Source organism: Phocoena phocoena, chromosome X (assembly GCF_963924675.1).
Source record: "Phocoena phocoena chromosome X, mPhoPho1.1, whole genome shotgun sequence".
NCBI lineage: Eukaryota > Metazoa > Chordata > Mammalia > Artiodactyla > Phocoenidae > Phocoena > Phocoena phocoena.
In genome coordinates this window covers 30,777,937-30,797,680 of record NC_089240.1, presented here as the reverse complement: position 1 = coordinate 30,797,680, position 19,744 = coordinate 30,777,937, and the positions used below count along the sequence as shown (strand labels likewise).

The window sequence follows — 19,744 nt, the reverse complement described above, 5'->3', positions numbered from 1 at the left end:
TGATTAAGCGTGATGATGTATGTAAACATTTATGTTATCAAATAAGGACCCAATTAACAAATATTCCTACTTCTTTCTCTCCTTCTTTATTTTTAAAAAATTATTTTCTCTAGAAGCTCTAATCTTGTACAAAAAGTATTGCTTGGGTGTTAAACAAAAATTCTTTTCGTATCCTGATTCTATCTCCCCATAGCTATACGATACAGGGTAAGATACTTAAATTCTCCAAGCCTCAGTTTCTTCATTAGAAAACTGGATCCACAGGGTTATTATGAGGCCTTCACATGACACGTATGTGTGGAAAATACATACTAAAATGTCTGTGACTGGATTACAATTATTCAATGGCACACATGTTAATAAGGAAATAGATTGCTCAGAAATTAATTTACATCAAACCACCTATTTAGTCTCTGTGAGGTTGCAGGAAAGATTCAGGATCTCATGACAGACCTTGAACCAGCCAGGACTATCCAGCTAAGCCACTCAAATTCTTAGCCCACAGACACTGTGAGATAATAAATGTTTGTTGCTTTAAGTCAGTAAATTTTGGGGTAATTTGTTATACAGCAATATATAACTAATACAAATCTCTTAAAGGATGTTCATCATGTTTCAGAATGTAACTGACTACAATTTGTGGATATGTTAAAGTTACCAGTGAAAGAAAGGCCTAGATAATTAATGAAGTGATGTAGGTATGAGGAACGGGATGATAATTTGAGAATATAAATAAAACTGTCTTCAAGAATATAGATTAACCCCTTTTGCTATTGTTTGTATGTTTTATTTCAATAGCATTTCAAAATAAGGGTGTTCTTTCAGTAAAAGAAGTATCTTTTGACAAAAGATGCGGTTTATGTTACATGAATGATATTTTTGATGGTCAAAAGGAAGTGTCAAATCCTAGCAGTCAAAGTCAGATTTATTTAGTAGGCTGTAGCAAACGAGGACATACCCCACATGAAACCTTGGGGCACCTCATAATGGTGATTTAAGAGGGGCTGTTTATAGGTGTGGACTTGTGCTTGATATTCCCAAGGGAGATCATGGACTCCTGTCTGGGATAGGGTCTTGTCAGGAAGGAACAGTTTAGCAATTAGATTCTCAGTAATCTTCTTTCATGAGGTAGGGTAGTAATGCTGGCCTGGGGACATCACTGATAAGAAAGTAAAAATCACTTACAAAGAGGGGTCATTAGTCCTACTTTCAGTTGTGGTGGGTCCTTGTGTCTATAAACACTGTTTACTTGACTTTGTCCATGTCCCACTGGAGGCACTCTTTTACTAGCAGTGCTAATTTTCACTTTCTCAAAAGGATAGTGTGACACAACCATGAAGTGAGGAGTTCTAAGAGCTAGCCAGCATAGGTCCACTGAATTGGTGCATACTTTTACCTGACTTCTGATCAGATGAAATAGTAAAGCAAGACAAGACCTTAGAAATCATTATTTATGGATGGGGAGACTGGAGTTTAGGGAAATGGTGATTAGCTCAAGATCACTCAGGTGGTTTGTACCAGAGGGAGGATTATAACCTAAATCTCCAACAATTTGCCCAGGACCCTTCACGTGAAATGAGTTCACCCTCATACTCACAGTAACTGAAGCATCAGGGTCAGATATGAAGTGCTTGAAAGTGATCTGTTGCTGATCAGAGTTGAAATGCTGAAGTGGTTGGTGCTCTATAACCATTTTCACACTGTAAAAATTTCAAACATACTGTCAAAATAAAATTCTCTCTTGAATTCCCTTCAATTCCCTCTCTCATCCCTACAACCATATAATTTTATTATGAGTTCATCCCATATGGATATAAACATGCATTTGACTGTTATATAAATGTAATAATATAGTAGTACATATTGTTTTGCAATTTGCTTTCCCCCCGATTAATAACACATCTTGGAGATTGTTCCATATCAGTATTCATGAAGTCTGGAAACACAAACAGCATTATTATTTTACAGAGTGAAGATGTCCTTGATTATATTCTACATATTTTTCCACATCTCCAGGCTTTACGTACACTCTATAAATAGACCTACCTTTTTTCTTATATTAAAATAGATAGCTAAACATTTAATTAAAACATTCACAGGTACTTTCATTCAAAAATTATCTTGAGGGCTTCCCTGGTGGTGCAGTGGTTGATAGTCCGCCTGCCAATGCAGGGGACATGGGTTCGTGCCCCAGTCTGGGAAGATCCCACGTGCCGCAGAGCGGCTGGGCCCATGAGCCATGGCCGCTGAGCCTGCGCGTCCGGAGCCTGTGCTCCGCAACGGGAGAGGCCACAGCAGTGAGAGGCCCGCGTACCGCAAAAAAAAAAAAAAAAAAAATTATCTTGAGTTGTAAAGGTATGTGGATACATAACTAATGTGCTATGTATTGTTCATGGGAATTGGTAGGCTATTTTTCCCATGGGTCATGAGAAAAATGAGAAAAAAAATAGATAGTTTGAATAGTGCTTATCTTAGTCAGTTGGAATTGCTATAACAAAACACCATAGACTGGGTAGCTTATAAACAACAGAAATTTATTTCCCATAGTTCTGGAGGCTGGAAAGTCCAAGATCAGGGTGCCAGCATGGATAGATGGGGGAGGGCCCTCTTCCTGGATGTATCTCCTGGTTGTATCCTTACATGGTGGAATGGGTCAGAGACCTCTGTCGAGTCTCTTTTGTGAGGCACTACAAGATTAATACAATTAATTAGGCTCCACCTTCATGGCCTAATTACCTCTCAAAGGCCCTGCCTCCTAATACCAGCACATCTGGCATTAGGATTTCAACATATGAATTTGGGGGGAACAGAAACAGATTACAGCACTGCTATGTTATATCTTTCTGTTTTATATAAACTTATCTCTGCATTTCCAATTATTGATCTTCAAGGTACAGTCCACAAAATCCTGATCATAAAGAAATGATAATAAAATATCAAGTAGCAGTTCGAGAAAGACACACAAAACATGATACCATAGTTTTGATTTCCAAAGGCTTAAATGCTCCGCTATTGAACACAGCACCAGTGAGGGATTTTCCATTGCCCCTTGGGAGATTGTTATAGCATTGCTGTGCTGTATTTGGGTGAAGCAGTTTAACCTAATCCATCTCACCGTGGAATCATTTTACAGTCCTCTAGGCTTATTTTATTGTATTTACATTCCTTTTCTGAACCTAGAAACAAGAGTAAAGCCAGCCAGCAGAAACAAGTCTCTAACCTTTGGAGTCCAGATTTTATGTTTTCATTTCATTTTTCTTCATCCACCTCATGTACTTTGTTATTAATCCAAAATATTTTGTCCTTCTACATGTTTCTTTATGTCTTACACAACGATGATTTCATAGAAAGAGATCTTTTATAAAGTATGTGGAATTAATTACATCATGGAAGTTTAATACTTTCTTCTTCATTTGCTCCCGTATTTGACTCTACATTATGCTTCATTATAAAGCAATTAAGCTTTAAAATGGATAAAATACAGAAGTAGATAGTGTAGCATTACGTCATTTAATTTAGGGTGTTTTAATGGCACATTAAACACAAGCAATTCACAATGACCATGATATATGTCAAGTAAAAAAATTGGAATAGGTACTTTTTTTGTAAATATAACCAATGAACTTCTAACCATAGCTACTTTTAATGTGTTCACTGTTCTAGAAAACTATAACATGGCAAATGTCATTGGAAACCTGCTCTATTAATAACAGCAAATCAGGAGTATTAAATTAGTTTCTCTTAGTTACTGAGATTAATATAAAAAGTCAAAAGTGCATACTACTCATATAGCTCTTTAATTAAACTGTCTATGATTACTGTGTCATAAAATAGCATGTTACATACTTTATTTAATTTGCCCATGCCACTTTATGTAAAGAAATTACCATTGTATTTGCTTTCACTAGGTAATCTCTATCCTCTGTTCCACACTTTTAAAAAAGTATTTTCTAGAGCGGCAAGTAGGTCACTGAATGTTAGATTGCAAAGGCTATGTGCCCATGCAGAAGTAGTCTACCTTAACTGACCATCAATTGCTTATAAACAGACCAGTAACTAACTGGTAAGTATCAAGCTGACTGAGTTGACAGGTTTCTCACAGAAAATGCATTGATTACAAAAATGATGAACTGACATACTATAAACTAAGATAGAATTAATAGTTCACTGACTTTTAGAGACAGTAAGACCTTAGATCAAGGTTTCTCAATCTCAGCACTAGCGATATTTTGGGCTGGATGATTTGTTGCTGTAGGGGCTGTCCAGGGCATTTCAGGTTGTTTAGCAGCATCCCTGGCTTCTGTCCACGAAAAGTACCAGCAGCACTCCTCCTCAGTTGTGACAACCTCAAATGTCTCCAGATTTTACCAAATGTGTTCTGGGGGATGAAATTGCCTCCTTTTGAGATCCACTGCCTTAGAGAATATATGATCCAATAAACTCATTTATCAAAGGAGAAAACTGAAAGCCAGGTAGATAAAACCACTTGGCAAAGATAACTGAATTATATGAACAGTATTCTAACTGAATGATCATTTAACATTATTACAACCAATTCTATACTCATATTTTATAAAGCTCATGTAAAAAGCATATTCACTTAATTTGGGGGCTACTATCTAGACTGTGAATTTGAAATAAATCTCTCTCATAATGTAGGTTTAGCAGATGATATTCTCCCAGATAAACTAAGGTTTCAGATCCAAGTGTTTTTAAGGATTTACTCCCAGGAGAAACTACTCAGGGAGTAAAGGAGGCAGGATAGAAAAGGAGAAGAGGCCCAGAAAGTGTCTAATTTTTGTTGAGGTCTTAGACTCACCCTAGTTCTGTGGGGGCCCTGGAGCATAAAATACACCTCAAAGGTATTTCAGCTTTGAAGCAAAGGAGCTGTTCTGTCGTTGGCTAGGGACCGTTTGGAGATTGGATGTGGGAATGTGAAATTGCTAGGCACTTCCAGTTCTCTGTACTGGGAAGGATGCCATGGATTGTCTGAGAATTTTGCAGGGGATGGGAGGGATATAAAATTGCTAGACGTTCCTGACTCTGTGTGAACAAGGAGACTCCAACGCCCAAGGGTAATCCTCTGAAGGTCAAATATATGACACCTCAGTGGCAAGGCATGCAGAAGCCTGGAAAGGAATGCACAAAGCTGGTAAGAAGTATCTGAGAGTATCTGGGTAGGGCATTAACAGTGTCTACTCCAGTGGTACTGTGGAAAAATCAGAGACTTTAGACAGAAATATATATTCAGTTTCTGGCCATGCTACTTACTGCATAAATTTACAGACCCACAGTTTATCTTTAAACTCGAGGCAATAACACCTATCTCATATGATGTTGTAGGAATTAAAATAAATACAAAACGGAGACCACATAACAATGTTCATTTTGGGTTCTGTTTTGTTTTTTGCTTTTCAATTCATGAAAAAGCATATCTTCTCAATTATTTAAATCTTTAAAATTTCTCCTCATTAAGGATACAAAATTTCTTTGTAAAGATCATATACACATTGCCTTGGATGTGTTCCAAGGTACTTGGAAGTTTTAGTCCTGTTGCAGATGGTGTTTCTAATTTTATATTTCAGCTTTTTCCCTGATATGTAGAAATACAGTTGATTTTGTTATAAGGAATTAATATCCAGAAAAATCTTATTATTTCTCATACATTTTTCCTTATTTCTGATACATTTTTCCTTAGATTAAGTTTAGATTATTCACATACAAAATCATTTCATTTGTGAATAATGACCATTTTGTTTCATCCTGTACAATTTCAATGTATTTTTTTCATACTATCTTAGCTTTATTATGGAGGTGAGGATCTGCCATACAATGTTGAATAGCCACACAGAACATCATTATCTCAAATGAAAATCTCTCAAAATTTCACCAATGACTGATCATCTTTAGCAGGCTAAAGAACTTCCTTCTATTACTAGGCTGCTAAAAGGATTTTTCCTTTTTTTTTAAAAAATCTTGAATATATGTTCAAATTGATCAAATGCTTTCTTTCATTAAAATAATTATATGAATCTTCTTACAATAAAGCAATAATTTACATCACCTGACTTTCTAGTGATAAATTAGCTTGCTTCAAGTGTTTTATTCTTTTTATATGTTGCAGATGAAATAAACTATTATTACATCTAGGAGTTTTGCATCTATGTTCATGAATGAGATCAATCTATATGTTGGCCTTCTTGCACTTTTCTCCTTAGGTTTCTGCATCAGAAGTCTGGTAGCATGAAAATGAGTTGGGAAAAGTGCCTTGAGATTAGAGTCATTTGTTCTTCACCATTTGAGAGCACTACAAGCCATCTTTTGCTCATCATCCAGGCAGTGTTCCTTGCAGTTCCTGAGGGTGGGTGAGTGTTGAGGCAGCTTTACCTCTTGTTCTCCCTTACCTAGGGCTGCCAGATTTAGTGAATTAAAACTCAGGGCACCTAGTTAAATTTGAATTATTTTAATTGTCTGTAGTAATTTGCTAGGGCTACCATAACAAAGTACCACAGACTGGGTGTCTTAAACAACATAAATTTATTTTCTTATAATTTCAGAGCCTAGAAGTCCAAGATCAAGGTGGTGGCAAGGGCTGGTTCCTTGTTAGGCCTTTCTCTTTGGCTTGTAGATGGCCATCTTCTCCCTGTGTCTTCAAATTGTCTTCCCTCTGAGTATAGGTGTCCTAATTTCTTCTTACAAGAATACCAGTTATATTGAATTAGGGCCCACTCTAATGTTTTAACTTAATCACCTCTTTTTAAAAACTATCACCAAATACAATCACATTCTGAGGTACTGGGGGTTAGGATTTCAACATACAAATTTTGAGAAAACACAATTCCACCTGTAACATTTTCTATGCATATACACATTGAAAGAAAAAAACACTTCATAGGATATACTTATACTAAAACATTATTTATTGTTCATCGGAATTAAATTACAAACACCTAAGTTATATGCCTCTTTCTTTAGTTATATTCCCCTGATCTGATGATCTACCTCTCTTTAAGAGTTTGTTTTACAAAATTTGCTTATAAAATTCCCTGCAGGTTCAGTGTGTCTTCCATTTACATTGTAGCATAGCTTTCATAGCTTTTACAGTGGTCACTTTCAACTTACTTCATTATTTTGTCCTTTGAAAATTAATTAATGAGAACATATGCTCAACATTAGCATTATGAGCTGGTATACTAAACAGGTACTGGCATAGTTAACAATTCTGAGAACTGCTCTTCAAATTTGCTTTGTCGAATCACGTAATACCATCTTTACAGCATAGCTCACTTTTCCATTGTTCAGGATTGTGTTGCATCTCAACTTTTTTTCTTTTTTTCATGTCATCCATTGACAAAAAAGATCATAATCATCCATCACTATTCTCTTCTTGTTCCTATGCTGGAAGACTATTCAGTAACATCCATGGTACTCAATCAAATTCTTCAAGTGATGAGATCCATTCCAAATGATAGTCTTGACAAATTCCATAATAATTACCCACTTCAAATCAGAATTTCTTTTCATGTTCATAAGTAATGCTGTTAATCTTAAGAACAGCTTTGTCACACAAAGGGAAACATTTTTCATCAATTCTTTCTCTAACACATTCAACAAGTTCCTTTAATCAATGGAGTACTTTAATAACTGCTTGATCTTCTTTCAATGCACATAATCCTAATGCTAGATAAATATTGATAACTATGAACAAGAAATAAGTAGACTTTGCTCTGTGATTTATTTAAGAAGTCAACAAGAATGGGGGGGGCGCCCTTTCTTCAGAATTAAAGTATCGCTGCTTCAAATAAACTGAAGATTCTTTCACCTGCATTTGTTTAAGATAGACAGTGGATATTTGAATGCAAACTGAAGAATTCTGAATGCTAACAAAATCACCAAAATTCTTTAGTAAGTCAATTCAAAGAATATAAATGCTGAAGTAAGCATCATTTTATGATTCTTACTTCAATTTCAATAAAAAGGACATCAGGTGCTGTTTGAATTGCATTATGCAGAATATGGGCAGTACAGCCAACATAGACTCATGCATGCTTTATGTCAACTTTAGCCCCTTTAATTCATTAACTCCTAACTAAAAAAAAAAAAAAAAAAAAAGAACTCTGCAAAAATTTGCTACTGTTTCTGAAGTCACATTTGCAAAGGACTTTACTCACAATAACTTTATACGAAAGCCTTTTTTCACAATAGAAAACTATTTCATAAGCAAAGCAAAAAGGTATTGTTATTACATGCATCTGTGGCCATGACGTAAAAAGGTGATAATCTTTGATAATCTCTGTAATGTAAATTAAGCTATTTTCATTATTGTAGTAGATCTACTCGTGACACTTGAAAATTTGCTTCCAACTTTAAGTGAAAGATTGATGATGATATACAGTGTAGAAGGTCATTTCAATTTCTGCTGTGATTTTATCTTCATAATCTGAATGTCTCAAACAAAAATAATACATTATCTTTTTTTAATGTCACTGTTACTAGTTGAGGGAATCAAACAGCTAGCATGCTCAGCTGTAGTATATTTACTGGTTTATAACCGATTTTCCACAATTTTCTATATTGAATGAACAGCTGCATACTGCACAAAAATCTTTGAAAGGACTTGTTTCTCATTTAATAAAGGTGCACTGTTCATAAAGTTCGTCACGACATTTACACTTGTGTTTGGGCATTTCAAGGTTCAAATGTACACAAATGAAAATACATGAAAAAAGACTTAATTTGAAAATCTCAGGGCCACAGTCAGTGTGTTTGTCACTCACAAGTCCGAACAAGTTAGTAACAGGAGTTGAATGGCTGAAAGGGCTGTGAACTCAGGAACTATGAATAAACTGAACTTGATATTTGATGCAAAAATACCCCTCCCGGGCTTCCCTGGTGGCGCAGTGGTTGAGAGTCCACCTGCCGATGCAGGGGACACAGGTTCGTGCCCCGGTCCGGGAAGATCCCACATGCCGCGGAGCGGCTGGGCCCGTGAGCCATGGCCGCTGAGCCTGCGCATCTGCAGCCTGTGCTCCACAATGGGAGAGGCCACAACAGTGAGAGGCCTGCATACCGCAAAAAAAAAAAAAAAATACCCCTCCCGTTTCCTTACAGGGGGAGCAGTACTTACCAGGCGCAGTCTTCCAGAACAAAGCCAGAGCCTATCCTATACAAGGTTTTGGTTAGCTTGGGGATTCAAGCACTGCCGAACGCTTAGAAGCGGGAGTGTTTAGGGACTGACAGACTTTCGGTGACGACCCTGTAGTCACTAAAGTACGACTGCTATGCGCCCGCTGACTTCCAGAAGCACGGCTTGCCCAACAGAGGAACTTGCTGATTGGACGCTGTCTGGAAATGTGAGGCTGTTGCTGATTGGCTGATGTTCAGGACTGTGTGGGTGGGGGTATCACTGATTGGCTGATTTTCAGAAGCCTGGTGCTGTCGTTGATTTGCTGTCTTTCAGAAGCTTAGGTATTGCAAGAGAGGCAGTCACTGACAGCTGATTCTACTGATCCTACATGTAATTAATGGTGGTTACCTGTTCACAACTTGGGGCTATGGCCAAAAAAAGCTTTTTCTTCAGTGAAAATTTCCTTTAATTCTAAATACAGACCTCCCGCCCCCACCCCTGGCGCCCCTTTGGCTCTTCCCTCAGCCAAACCTGCAGGAGAGACCAGATCTTTATTTGTGGAGGTATGCTTTTCAGCTAGTGTCGCCTTAAGTGACTTAATCGCCAATTACTGTGGTTGAAAAACAGCTCTAACTGCTGAATTTTTGTAACTTATTGAGAAAAGCTGAATACAGGACATTAAGGGTTTCCTGAAAAAGCCAATATAGAATGCAGGACAAAATCACATCGAGGATGTGTCCTGTGTGTTCAGGACGGCTGACAACCCTAGATGAAGTCCATGCCTGAGACAGGGTCTTCTAGCACCAAGCTTTCCCAGCAGTGTTCAGGCAGCAGCCAAGAGTTCTGTGGGTGTCAGGGCCCACTGTCCCCAGGGGAAGAAAGGGCTGTGGGCTTGCAGTCCCCACTTTACCCAGACTGCTCGGCCTTCCTTATGTTCATGGATTGGATTTCTGGGGAAAGCTTCAGCTGGAATGAGTGGGCTCATATCTAAAATTTTGACAATCACAGTCTCCCTGTTAGATAAAAGATATGTCATGAAATTCCAACTTCCAGGGACATGGGCCCAAGACTGCCTCCAGTCCTTTGCTCTCTATGTCATGAGAAACTTGAGCTACTGCAGAGTTGCCAACTGCCTAGAACAGACACATTAGTTAGAGCAGATAACTGTCTGTGTATTGTAGGTGTAAGCTTAGCCTTGAACAAAGGCTATCAAGAGTAGAATCCTAGAAGACACCTGAGAGGGCGGATCTGAGATTGAAAATTCATGCTATATAACTTTTTATATACTATAAGCCACAAATACACTGGCATGGGCAATTTATAGGCAAAGGCACAAGTACATGCTTAAAAAAGAGAGCTATAGGAAACACAGGAAAACTTTCTCTCACTGATGGTTTTCTGGGTGAGTACTTTCTCCCTTTAAACTCTCCCCTGGACTTATTAAGTTTTGTGTAATTGTGGTTTCCAACAGTGTTTGCAGGGGGTGAGACAGAATATAGGCCACTATATGCACAATACTTGATTTTACCTCCACCCATTGCCTCACATGACCTCTCCAGATGCAGCCGGGGACCCTCTCCCGATAGCCAGGCCTATGTTTTCTACTGCCCACTGGACGTCTCCACCTGGACAGCCTGCAGAACCTCACCATACACGGCCCACACTGACCTCATCCACCACACCCTCCTTCATCTCTACCTCCAACTCACATTGCCACCAACTCTTCCTCCTCCTTTATCCTCAGTCTCAGCTAAGAGGAAGAGCTGCAACCTAGTCAGCTAACCTTCAGAACTCAGGGTCATTACAGACTCTCTCCCACCCTTTCACATAGTCCCCAACTCCTAAAACTCAAATCTGTCTCCTCCTCACCATCCTCATATCTACAGCCTGTATCAAGTGCCTTGCCATCTCCTTTTGTTTTGTTTACTTAGTGTTTGCCTTCAGCATGTGTTCAGTAAGTGCTTTCCAGGTGAATGAATGACTCAGTACCAGAGGTAACATTGACTGATTCAAAATAATCCTGGTAGGGTCTCTGCCTCCACGGAGGAAACCCAAAGTGTTACAACTCCTTACCTAACTTGAGAATTCCCATGGGTGTCTCCTTTCCAAGCCCTAACACCCTCATCTTGGAGGTGGGGATGCTGCCAACAGGATGGTACATAATACTTCCCTCTTTGGACCTCATATATCTCCATAATCTCCTGTCAGTTTAATAAGGAAGTGTGCCATCTCTATAAGCGCACCACACACTCTGCAAACGTCTGACCCTTTCCCAATCCCCTATCTAGTCACAACACATGCCAGCAAACACAGCCCCAGGACACTTACCTCTGGTATGCCAAAAAATTCAGGAAGCATAGAAGGCAGTCTGGGTTTAAAGATACCACCTGATTGTTTTTTAAGACATGTCCATACCTAGCCTCTTACAGTCACTGAGCTAACTAGCCACTAAGGCATCCCCCCTCCAATTTCCCCCTCCTTGAAATTGTATATCCGTTTCTACTATGCATGGTACTCATGGTCTGTCTCAACTGTCTGCCGTCATTCACTAACCCCATCTATTTACAAAGCCCCATCCTCAGTAGAGGAGGTACACTGCATACAAGGTAAGAAATATCTGTCTCCAGGAGACATAAAGATAGTTCCCAGCCCAGTTACATTGGCTGTTTGCTTACACAGTGATCTCCATGACCTTGCCCCATTTGCCTCTTAAGGGGGAGGCCTTGGTTTTTGACCACCAACATATGCTCACTCATTGCTGTCTCTTTTCAGTGGCTAGTCTCAAATACGGCACCCCATTAAAATCCTACTGCAGGGCTTCCCTGGTGGCGCAGTGGTTGAGAGTCTGCCTGCCGATGCAGGGGACACGGGTTCGTGCCCCGGTCTGGGAAGATCCCACATGCCACAGAGCAGCTGGGCCCGTGAGCCATGGCTGCACGTCCGGAGCCTGTGCTCCGCAATGGGAGGGGCCGCAGCAGTGAGAGGCCTGCGTACAGCAAAAAAAAAAAAATCCTACTGCAAACGTCAAGATGGTTACATGGTTTCAAAAACTTCTCTTACTTCAGGTTTACATCCCAGGAACTAGTATGTTCTGTGCCAAGAAGCCCATAGGAGATTGACCATGTACCTAAACTTCAGTGTTCGAAGGGAACTTTACATAGAAGGGGCTATTGCTATCAGAGGGATCCCATAGTAAATGTCAGCCAAGAATGCCTGCAGGAAGTTGGAATACTCTGTCAGGGAGAAGGAAGGTGGTTCTGGGCTGTCTGCTCTACTGGGATCAGGATGCAATGTTTACAGGAGGATGCAGTGAAGACCTGGTCAGCAGATCAGGTTACACAGTTAGCCAGGAAGGCACACTGGGGAAGACCCAGGGGAAGGGAGCTGTAATGTGGGAAAGTGTTCGGACTGAACACACATGCCAGCTACTGATCAGAGGCAGCTCTCAAGGAACCTTGGTGTTGAGGTAACAGCACCCTGGGTAAATGAATCCAACAAACAATCTCCAAATTGTGTTTGATTCTCATTTTCACATCCCTTCTTTATACCCACTTTTAGTACTTTGGCTACAAGGTACTTTTTATCCCCTGAGAGGCATTATGGAATAGTAAGAAATGAGTTAACAGACAGAATGGTGACCTCAGGCTAAGAGGAGTGGAATAGCATGGGCTCTAGAAGAATTCAAACCAGAGGTCTAGTTCCAACTCTGTCACATATTAGGCCTGTGAACTTGGGTACATTCCCAAGCTCTCCAAGCCTTGTGTTCTTCATCTGTGAAAGGGTTTTGTATGTAGGACTTTTAGAATGTATGTATTGTATGTAAAGCCCCTGGTACAGTGCATGGTATGCAATGGGTTTTTAATGATGGCAGTTATTATTATGATTATTTTAACCCCAGAAACTAGCACTTTCCCCTCTGGGATTTATTTATCCAGCAGATGTCAGAGAATATGCCCTGCTCTGGGACATGGCCCACCAAATCAGCCAAAATTGCTGCTTACCAAGAAAGCCTTACTAAGTCTTCTTTATTAGGGGACGCATTATTTAATTTGGGTTTGGGGGAGTATTTCCCAACTGGATCCTAGAACTTGTGTCAAGGACCAACTCCTTCCTTCCCTCCCAGTTGCCCTTCCAACAGTCCGTCCCTATTTTCATTCGTTTGCCTCCTCCAAAAATACAGACCTTGCTTAGATTTTGCCAAATTTTACTGAACATAACCTATTTAAAATGTCCCTTGAATGGTGTGGATGCTGGACCTCCCAGCCCAAGGCAAAGAGTGCCAGCCCAGTAGCTTCTAGGTATCTCAGCTCAAGAAAGTATCACCTTTATTTCTCACAAACTCCTTGAAGATGATAATCATAAAATTCCTAATTTGTGTACTATGTTCAACTGCATTTGGACAATAATGCAGGATATCTTCCATTCTTATCCTAGAAGGGATCTGGTTTACCCATGATCCCAAAGTAACTGGTAAGAACAGTTTTCCATTCCATTCCAAGTCTCTCAACTCTGAGACACACCCCTGGCTCACCACTTCCCCAGCCTCATCTAGTGTATCATAGAGCTCAATTAACATATACACACTACTATATATAAAATAGATAACTAACAAGGACCTACTGTATAGCACAGGGAACTCTACTCAATATTCTGTAATGACCTATATGGGAAAAGAATCTGAAAAAGAATGGAGATATACATATAAAACTGATTCACTTTGCTGTACATCTGAAACTAACACAACATTGCAAATCACCTATACTCCAATAAAAATAAAAAATTAAATTAAATTAACTCCCAGTGGAGGACTTGCAGTTTCCCAAGGCCTCAGCCTGCCTTGTCTCAGGACATTTATATTTGACAGCCCTCATATGGACTACCCAGCTCCTGATTCCTTTTTAATTTTTCTTTTGGTATTAAAGGATATCCACCATTGTCTTTACATGATTCCTGCTCCTAGACTCTAAAATTCTATGGGTGGGTAGTAAGTCTTGTTTATCTGGGCATGCCCAGTACTAACACAGTGCTTTCCAAAGAGCACATGATGATTTAATGTTTGGAGAATAAATGAGCCATTGTACACGGGGTCTAATTTATTAAGATTTATTTCTCTTACATTCTTAAACAAGATAAGCAAAGGCATATATATGTCATCTAATTTTACAGAACAGAAGATTAAACAAGATAAGGGAAGCCAAGAATTGACCATCTTTTCGTTTTTTTTTTTTTCTTGATCCCAACTATTTTACTGCTGAGTTCTTTGACACTGCCAAGGAAATGCCTATTCTAATGTCATGTTATCTCTTCCAGATCACAAAAGAAGATGGTCAGTTTTACAATTTGTTTTACAAACAAAATTTGTATTCTTAAATTCCATAAATAGCAATAAATGTATGACCAATGTCATTCATAAGCTTAGATTCTGAAGCTAATGAAATGTTATATTAAAAGGAACATTTGAAAACTAACTCACTCCAAAAAGAAAATAAACCTCCATGTTAACTATATAGAAGAGGAACAGAAAGTATACAGTTTCTCAACAGCCACACTCCAGCTCTCAGCTACTTAGGAAGTTAACTGCTCTCTTCAATGACAAAGTGAAGAATCGGTCTCAGACCTCACTAGGGCTGGGAGGAGCTACTGGATACGGCACTGGAAAGTGCCCTGGCCATGGCAGCATTGCCAGCCCTGGTTGCAACTCTAGCTCAGGCTCTCTCTCTCCTTCATCTCTCAAAGCCTCCTCAAACTGGGATGGGAAGCAAGTAGGGTCAGATTCATGGATCTTGGTCAAAAACTCTAGCAATTTCATTTTGCTGGCTTCAGCATGGGCTCTTGGACCCCACAGGAATTCATAGCGTGGAGGATTGCTATTGGGTACCTGGCAGTACTCCAGGTACTGTTCTTCCACTAAATCTTTGGTGATAAGCTTCCTGGGCTCCCCAAAGATAAAATGCTTCCTCCCAGAATATAAGTCCATCATATTCAACCCTTTCCAGATCTCCTCCTCAGTGGCACGATTGCCCTTCACGAAAATCACACCTAGGATAATTATCAGGAGGCCGGTCTTGGGCATGCCCTCGTCACCACTGAGCCTCGTATCATAGGTGAGGCTTAGTTTGTTGAGGGCATAGCTGTGGCTGGTGGGATCCACTTGCTTCACATCAATACCAAAGACCAGCCCTATGCACTCAGAGGCTCTCCTGAGGATCTCAAGGAAGTCATCCTTGTACTCTCTGATAACATCATCAATCATGTCTGCCTTTGTGATCAGATCTCTCATTTGATACTTTTGCACCAGGAACTGCACCAAAAAAATCACCTTCTCATCTAGAGGGTCTGTGGGCAAGTTCTCAGTTTCTGACAGAGACTTGGAAGAAGCTGACCCAGTCTCCCTTTCCTGGCTGCTGGAGACCTCATCTGATTTGCTTGATGAGATGGTTGTAATGACAGTGTAACATGAGTAGGCACTCTGAGGAATGTGGGGAGTACTGGGTGCCCCAGCAGCCAGAGCCTCATTCAAATAGGCAAGCATTAGAGTATGGAAGAAGGAGGGAGAGGTCTCCTCCAGTGCCCTGGAGACCTGTGCAGCCTCCAGGCCCTGGGGTTCACTGAGGACATGGTGCTGTTCCTGCGTGCAATGTGGAATCTCTTGACCCTGAGACATGTTCACTCTGGTCGGTAGCAACAGACAGGAATGTGGGCAGGAGATTGGGTAAAAGAGGACCACCACCTAGGGAGAAAGGGAGGATGTAAGTGGCCTCATCTGTTAACTCAACTGTGGCAGCTCTGAAAAGAGTGGCTTCCATCCATCTTTTCCTTAGGGCAGTACTCGAGCCTCACAGGTCTCCTGTCCTGAACTGTAGGAAGCAATGGAGGGAGCGAGAAGGCTCTTCAGGGTGGAGCCAGCCAACCTAGCCCAAGGCTTCCTAAAGCTGGTAACAGGGCAGGTGGGGTCAAGCTCTGTGGGATCCCTTCTGTTCTGCAGTGGGTGGTCCCCTCCGTCTTTGTTCAGAGTCCTCACTGTGATCCCCGAGAGTGTCTGGGACTCCTTCCTCTACTGACCCAAGGATTGTCACCTCAAAAAGAGGCTTAAATCTTCTTGAGACACTTGACTTACAAAGAAGAAAGGAGGTAACTCACACTGACAGCTTTTTTCAGAGCCTCTCAGCCAGGAAGTCACAGAGGAGACAGACAGGGGAGAGAAGTGAGGGGCAGCTCATGGGGCCATACCTGCCCGGGCCTCCCAGAAGTGACAAAGGAGCACAGCTGTTGGGGCTCTGTTGTTCTGATGTGTGTGGTCCCCACAATCCTCACTAAAGGTCAGGACTTTTGACCTTGACAGAGACTGAGACACCTCTCTCTGTTAACTTGAGACAACAGCCCTCAGATTCCCAAAACCAAAATCAGAAAGTACCAAAGTCTGACAACTATTCCAGGGCCTACCCAGTGTGACAACAGGGACAGGGTTCTATGGGGCCCCCACTGTTCTCCAGGGTGTGATTCCCCCAGTCCCTGCTCAGCATCTTAACTTGATTTCTGGCAGGGCCTGATTACTTGGGGCCACACCTCTCAGAACAATATCATCATCATCCTCATATCCCGAAAGTCAGAGGAAGTCACTCCTGGCCAGCCCCTCCTCCTCCTGGGACTCACAAGAGAATTCTGAGGGCCCTTCTCCATTCTGGGGAAGAAATCTCCTCAGTCCCACTCAACATCTTACCTTGAGTCCCGGCAGGGTCTCAGACTCCTCCCTCCACTCACCCGAGGCAGCAGTCCTCAGAATAGGCCTCACTTTCCTGCAAACCCAAGGTGGAAGTCAGGGAGCAACTCAGTCTGACAGTTATTCTCGCGGCGCCGAGGGCTGGAGACGGGGGGCTGCACTTTTACCTGCAGCGTCCCCTGTATTCTGCGGAGCTGGTCACCTCATTCCCCTTGCCCACCTTACCCTGAAACTCCCCTGTGCCAGGGCCTCCTCCCTCTGCTGAATCGTGGCCACGCCCCGAGTGGCCATGCTGCCCTCAGATTCCTGAGGCCCTAGTTACTCCGGGGGCTCCCCGGGATGACAAAAGGGACGGGGCTTTACTCAGCAGGCCGCCCTTCTCTTCTGGGGTGGTTAGTTCCCTCGTTCAGGGTCTTCACCTTGCCACTTGACCACTCGCAGGGCTACTCATTCCGCGAGTAGAACCCTCAGCTTTCGATATCTGCCTTCGCCAACCGTCCTCCCGGACGTCAGGGCGTGTCCCTTCCGCTCTGCTCCCCCTCGCCTCCCTCCACGCGAAGTGGTGCCTGGTTCTCCCGGGAACGACAGCAGGAGTGAGGTTCTGTGGGGCTCCTTGTATTCTGGGGTACTTAACGCACTTGGTGTCTTCACCCAGAATCAATGCAGTGATCAAGGATTCCTCCCTCCGCAGAGCTGAGGTTGTACCCCATACACCAAGACCCTCACCCGGGTCAAACTCGCGAGAGGACGAAGTCAGAGGGAGCCTCTGTCTAATAGTTATCCCGGGGCTCCCCATTGCCAACGTGGTGGCATAACTCTTAGAGTGCCCTCCATTCCTCAGTTCTGACTCAGTGTCTCACCCGGGCCTTACATGGCCTGAGGCTCCTCCTCTGTTAACCTGAGGCTGCATCTCCTCAACTCAAGGCCCTCCATCACCACCTTTAGATTCCCGAGGCCATTTCTAGCCACCACTGCTGGGAGTCTTCCAAGGTTGACAACAGGAGCAGGCTCTATGGGGTCCCTTTCTTCTGGGGTAAGTGGTTCCCACAGTTCTCACTTAGGGTCCATATTCTTGGCTCCAGTCTTTTTGATTAATTACTTCATAGACGATGCCACCGCCTTGCCAATCTCTATGCTTTTGCCCCTGTGTGACCCTCATACAGACTGAGTCCCTGAGTCCAAGTTCAGGCTGGATGCTGGGTAGTGAAGATGAAGCACCGTGAATTTAAAAAACAGAAACAGAAACAAAACAAAACAAAAGTCACCTTCCCATTGGGTCCCTTCTCCAGACAGTTGGAAACCTTTTCTAAAACACTTAACTTTCTATAGGAAAGAGCCTTGTATAGACACATTGCTAAGTGGTCTTGCCACTCCCATTGCAAATGCTGTATCACTTCATATAACCATGTAGAGGAGGAGTGCTAAGGACCAGCATGGGCCCACTAGGTTAATGTGGGCCGGACCCAGTTGCCCCCTGACATCTGATCACTGGATAAATAATTGAAATAAGCAGGACAGAACCTTAGAAATTGTCATTTTATGGATGAGGAGCCTGGAGCATAGGGAGGTGCTGAAGTGTTTTGCAAGTGATTTGCTACTGATGAGAGTTAAAGTACTAAAGTGGTGCTCTATGACTATGTTCTCACTGCACACATTTCAAACAGTACACTCAAAACAAAATTGTCTTGCCTTTTCAATCCTCTATGTTACCTGCACCACCATATAACCTTATTATGAATTAATTTTGTATGGATATAATTGTGCATTTGCTTTCCATAAATGAAATTTAGGTAAATTACATAGATGTGATAATAAAGTACTATTGTTTTGCTATTTGCTTTTTCCTCTAATTAATAATCCGTCCTGAAGAGTGCTGCATATCAATCTTCAGAGTGTTCCTAAATTTTGAAAAACAGATATTATTTTATTGTTACTTGCAAACTGAAGATGTCCTTGATAGCATTCTACAGTGTCTATATTTCTAGACTCTATAACTGGATTACATATAGATCTGCCATTTTTCTTTTATTTAAAAAGTAAAAGAGATGGCTACCTCTATAATTAAAACTTTCATTCATATTTATCTTCAAATATATTCATGAAGGGCAAGACTGTTGAAATAAATAATTAGTGTGTTAGGTATTGCTCATGAGAATTTGTAGGCCATTCTTTCCATGGCTCGGGAGAAATGTGAGAAGCAAATCAAAAGGATGAGTACTGCAATACTATACCTTTCTGTCTTTTATAGACTTAACTCTGCATTTCGATTTCTTGATCTGCAAGGTCAGTCCATAAAGCTTTATTGATCACAGTAATGAAATACTCAGTAGTGTATTATGAAGCATATGCAAAACACAATAACCTATCCTGAGGTCCAGTGGCCCGAAGTCTCCAACAGAAGGTCCAGTGAGGGATTTTTCATTTGCTCTTTGAAAGCTTATAATTTTATTGCTATGCTGTCTTTGAATAAAATGGTTGTATCACCTAATCCATCTTGATATGGAATCATTTTAAAGCCCTTTAGATTTATTTTGTTTATTTACATTCCTTTTCTGAGACGGAAATATGAGAGTAAGACAGAATCCACCATTTATGCCTTCATTTCAATTCGTTTCATCCACTCATGTGCTGTTATTATTAGCATAAAATATATTTAATTCCTCTGTTTCATAGATGTTTGGAGTTTGAAGGAAGAGATTATTCATGGACTAAGTGGAATTAATGACATCTAGAATTTTAATGCACTTTTTTTTTTTTTTTTTTTTGCGGTACACGGGCCTCTCACTGCTGTGGCCTCTGCCGCTGCAGAGCACAGGCTCCGGACGCGCAGGCTCAGCGGCCATGACTCACGGGCCCAGCCGCTCCACGGCACGCGGGATCCTCCCGGACCGGGGCAC

At 41.4% G+C, this 19,744-nt stretch overlaps 1 protein-coding gene across 1 annotated transcript; it reads right to left on the bottom strand.

Moving 5' to 3' along the window:
• Window positions 1–14,738: 14,738 nt before the first annotated feature.
• LOC136142059 (melanoma-associated antigen B16-like) lies at window positions 14,739–15,791 on the bottom strand. The gene has a single exon (XM_065900145.1). The coding sequence runs from the start codon at window positions 15,789–15,791 to the stop codon at window positions 14,739–14,741; it is 1,053 nt and encodes a 350-aa protein (XP_065756217.1).
• Window positions 15,792–19,744: the final 3,953 nt, after the last annotated feature.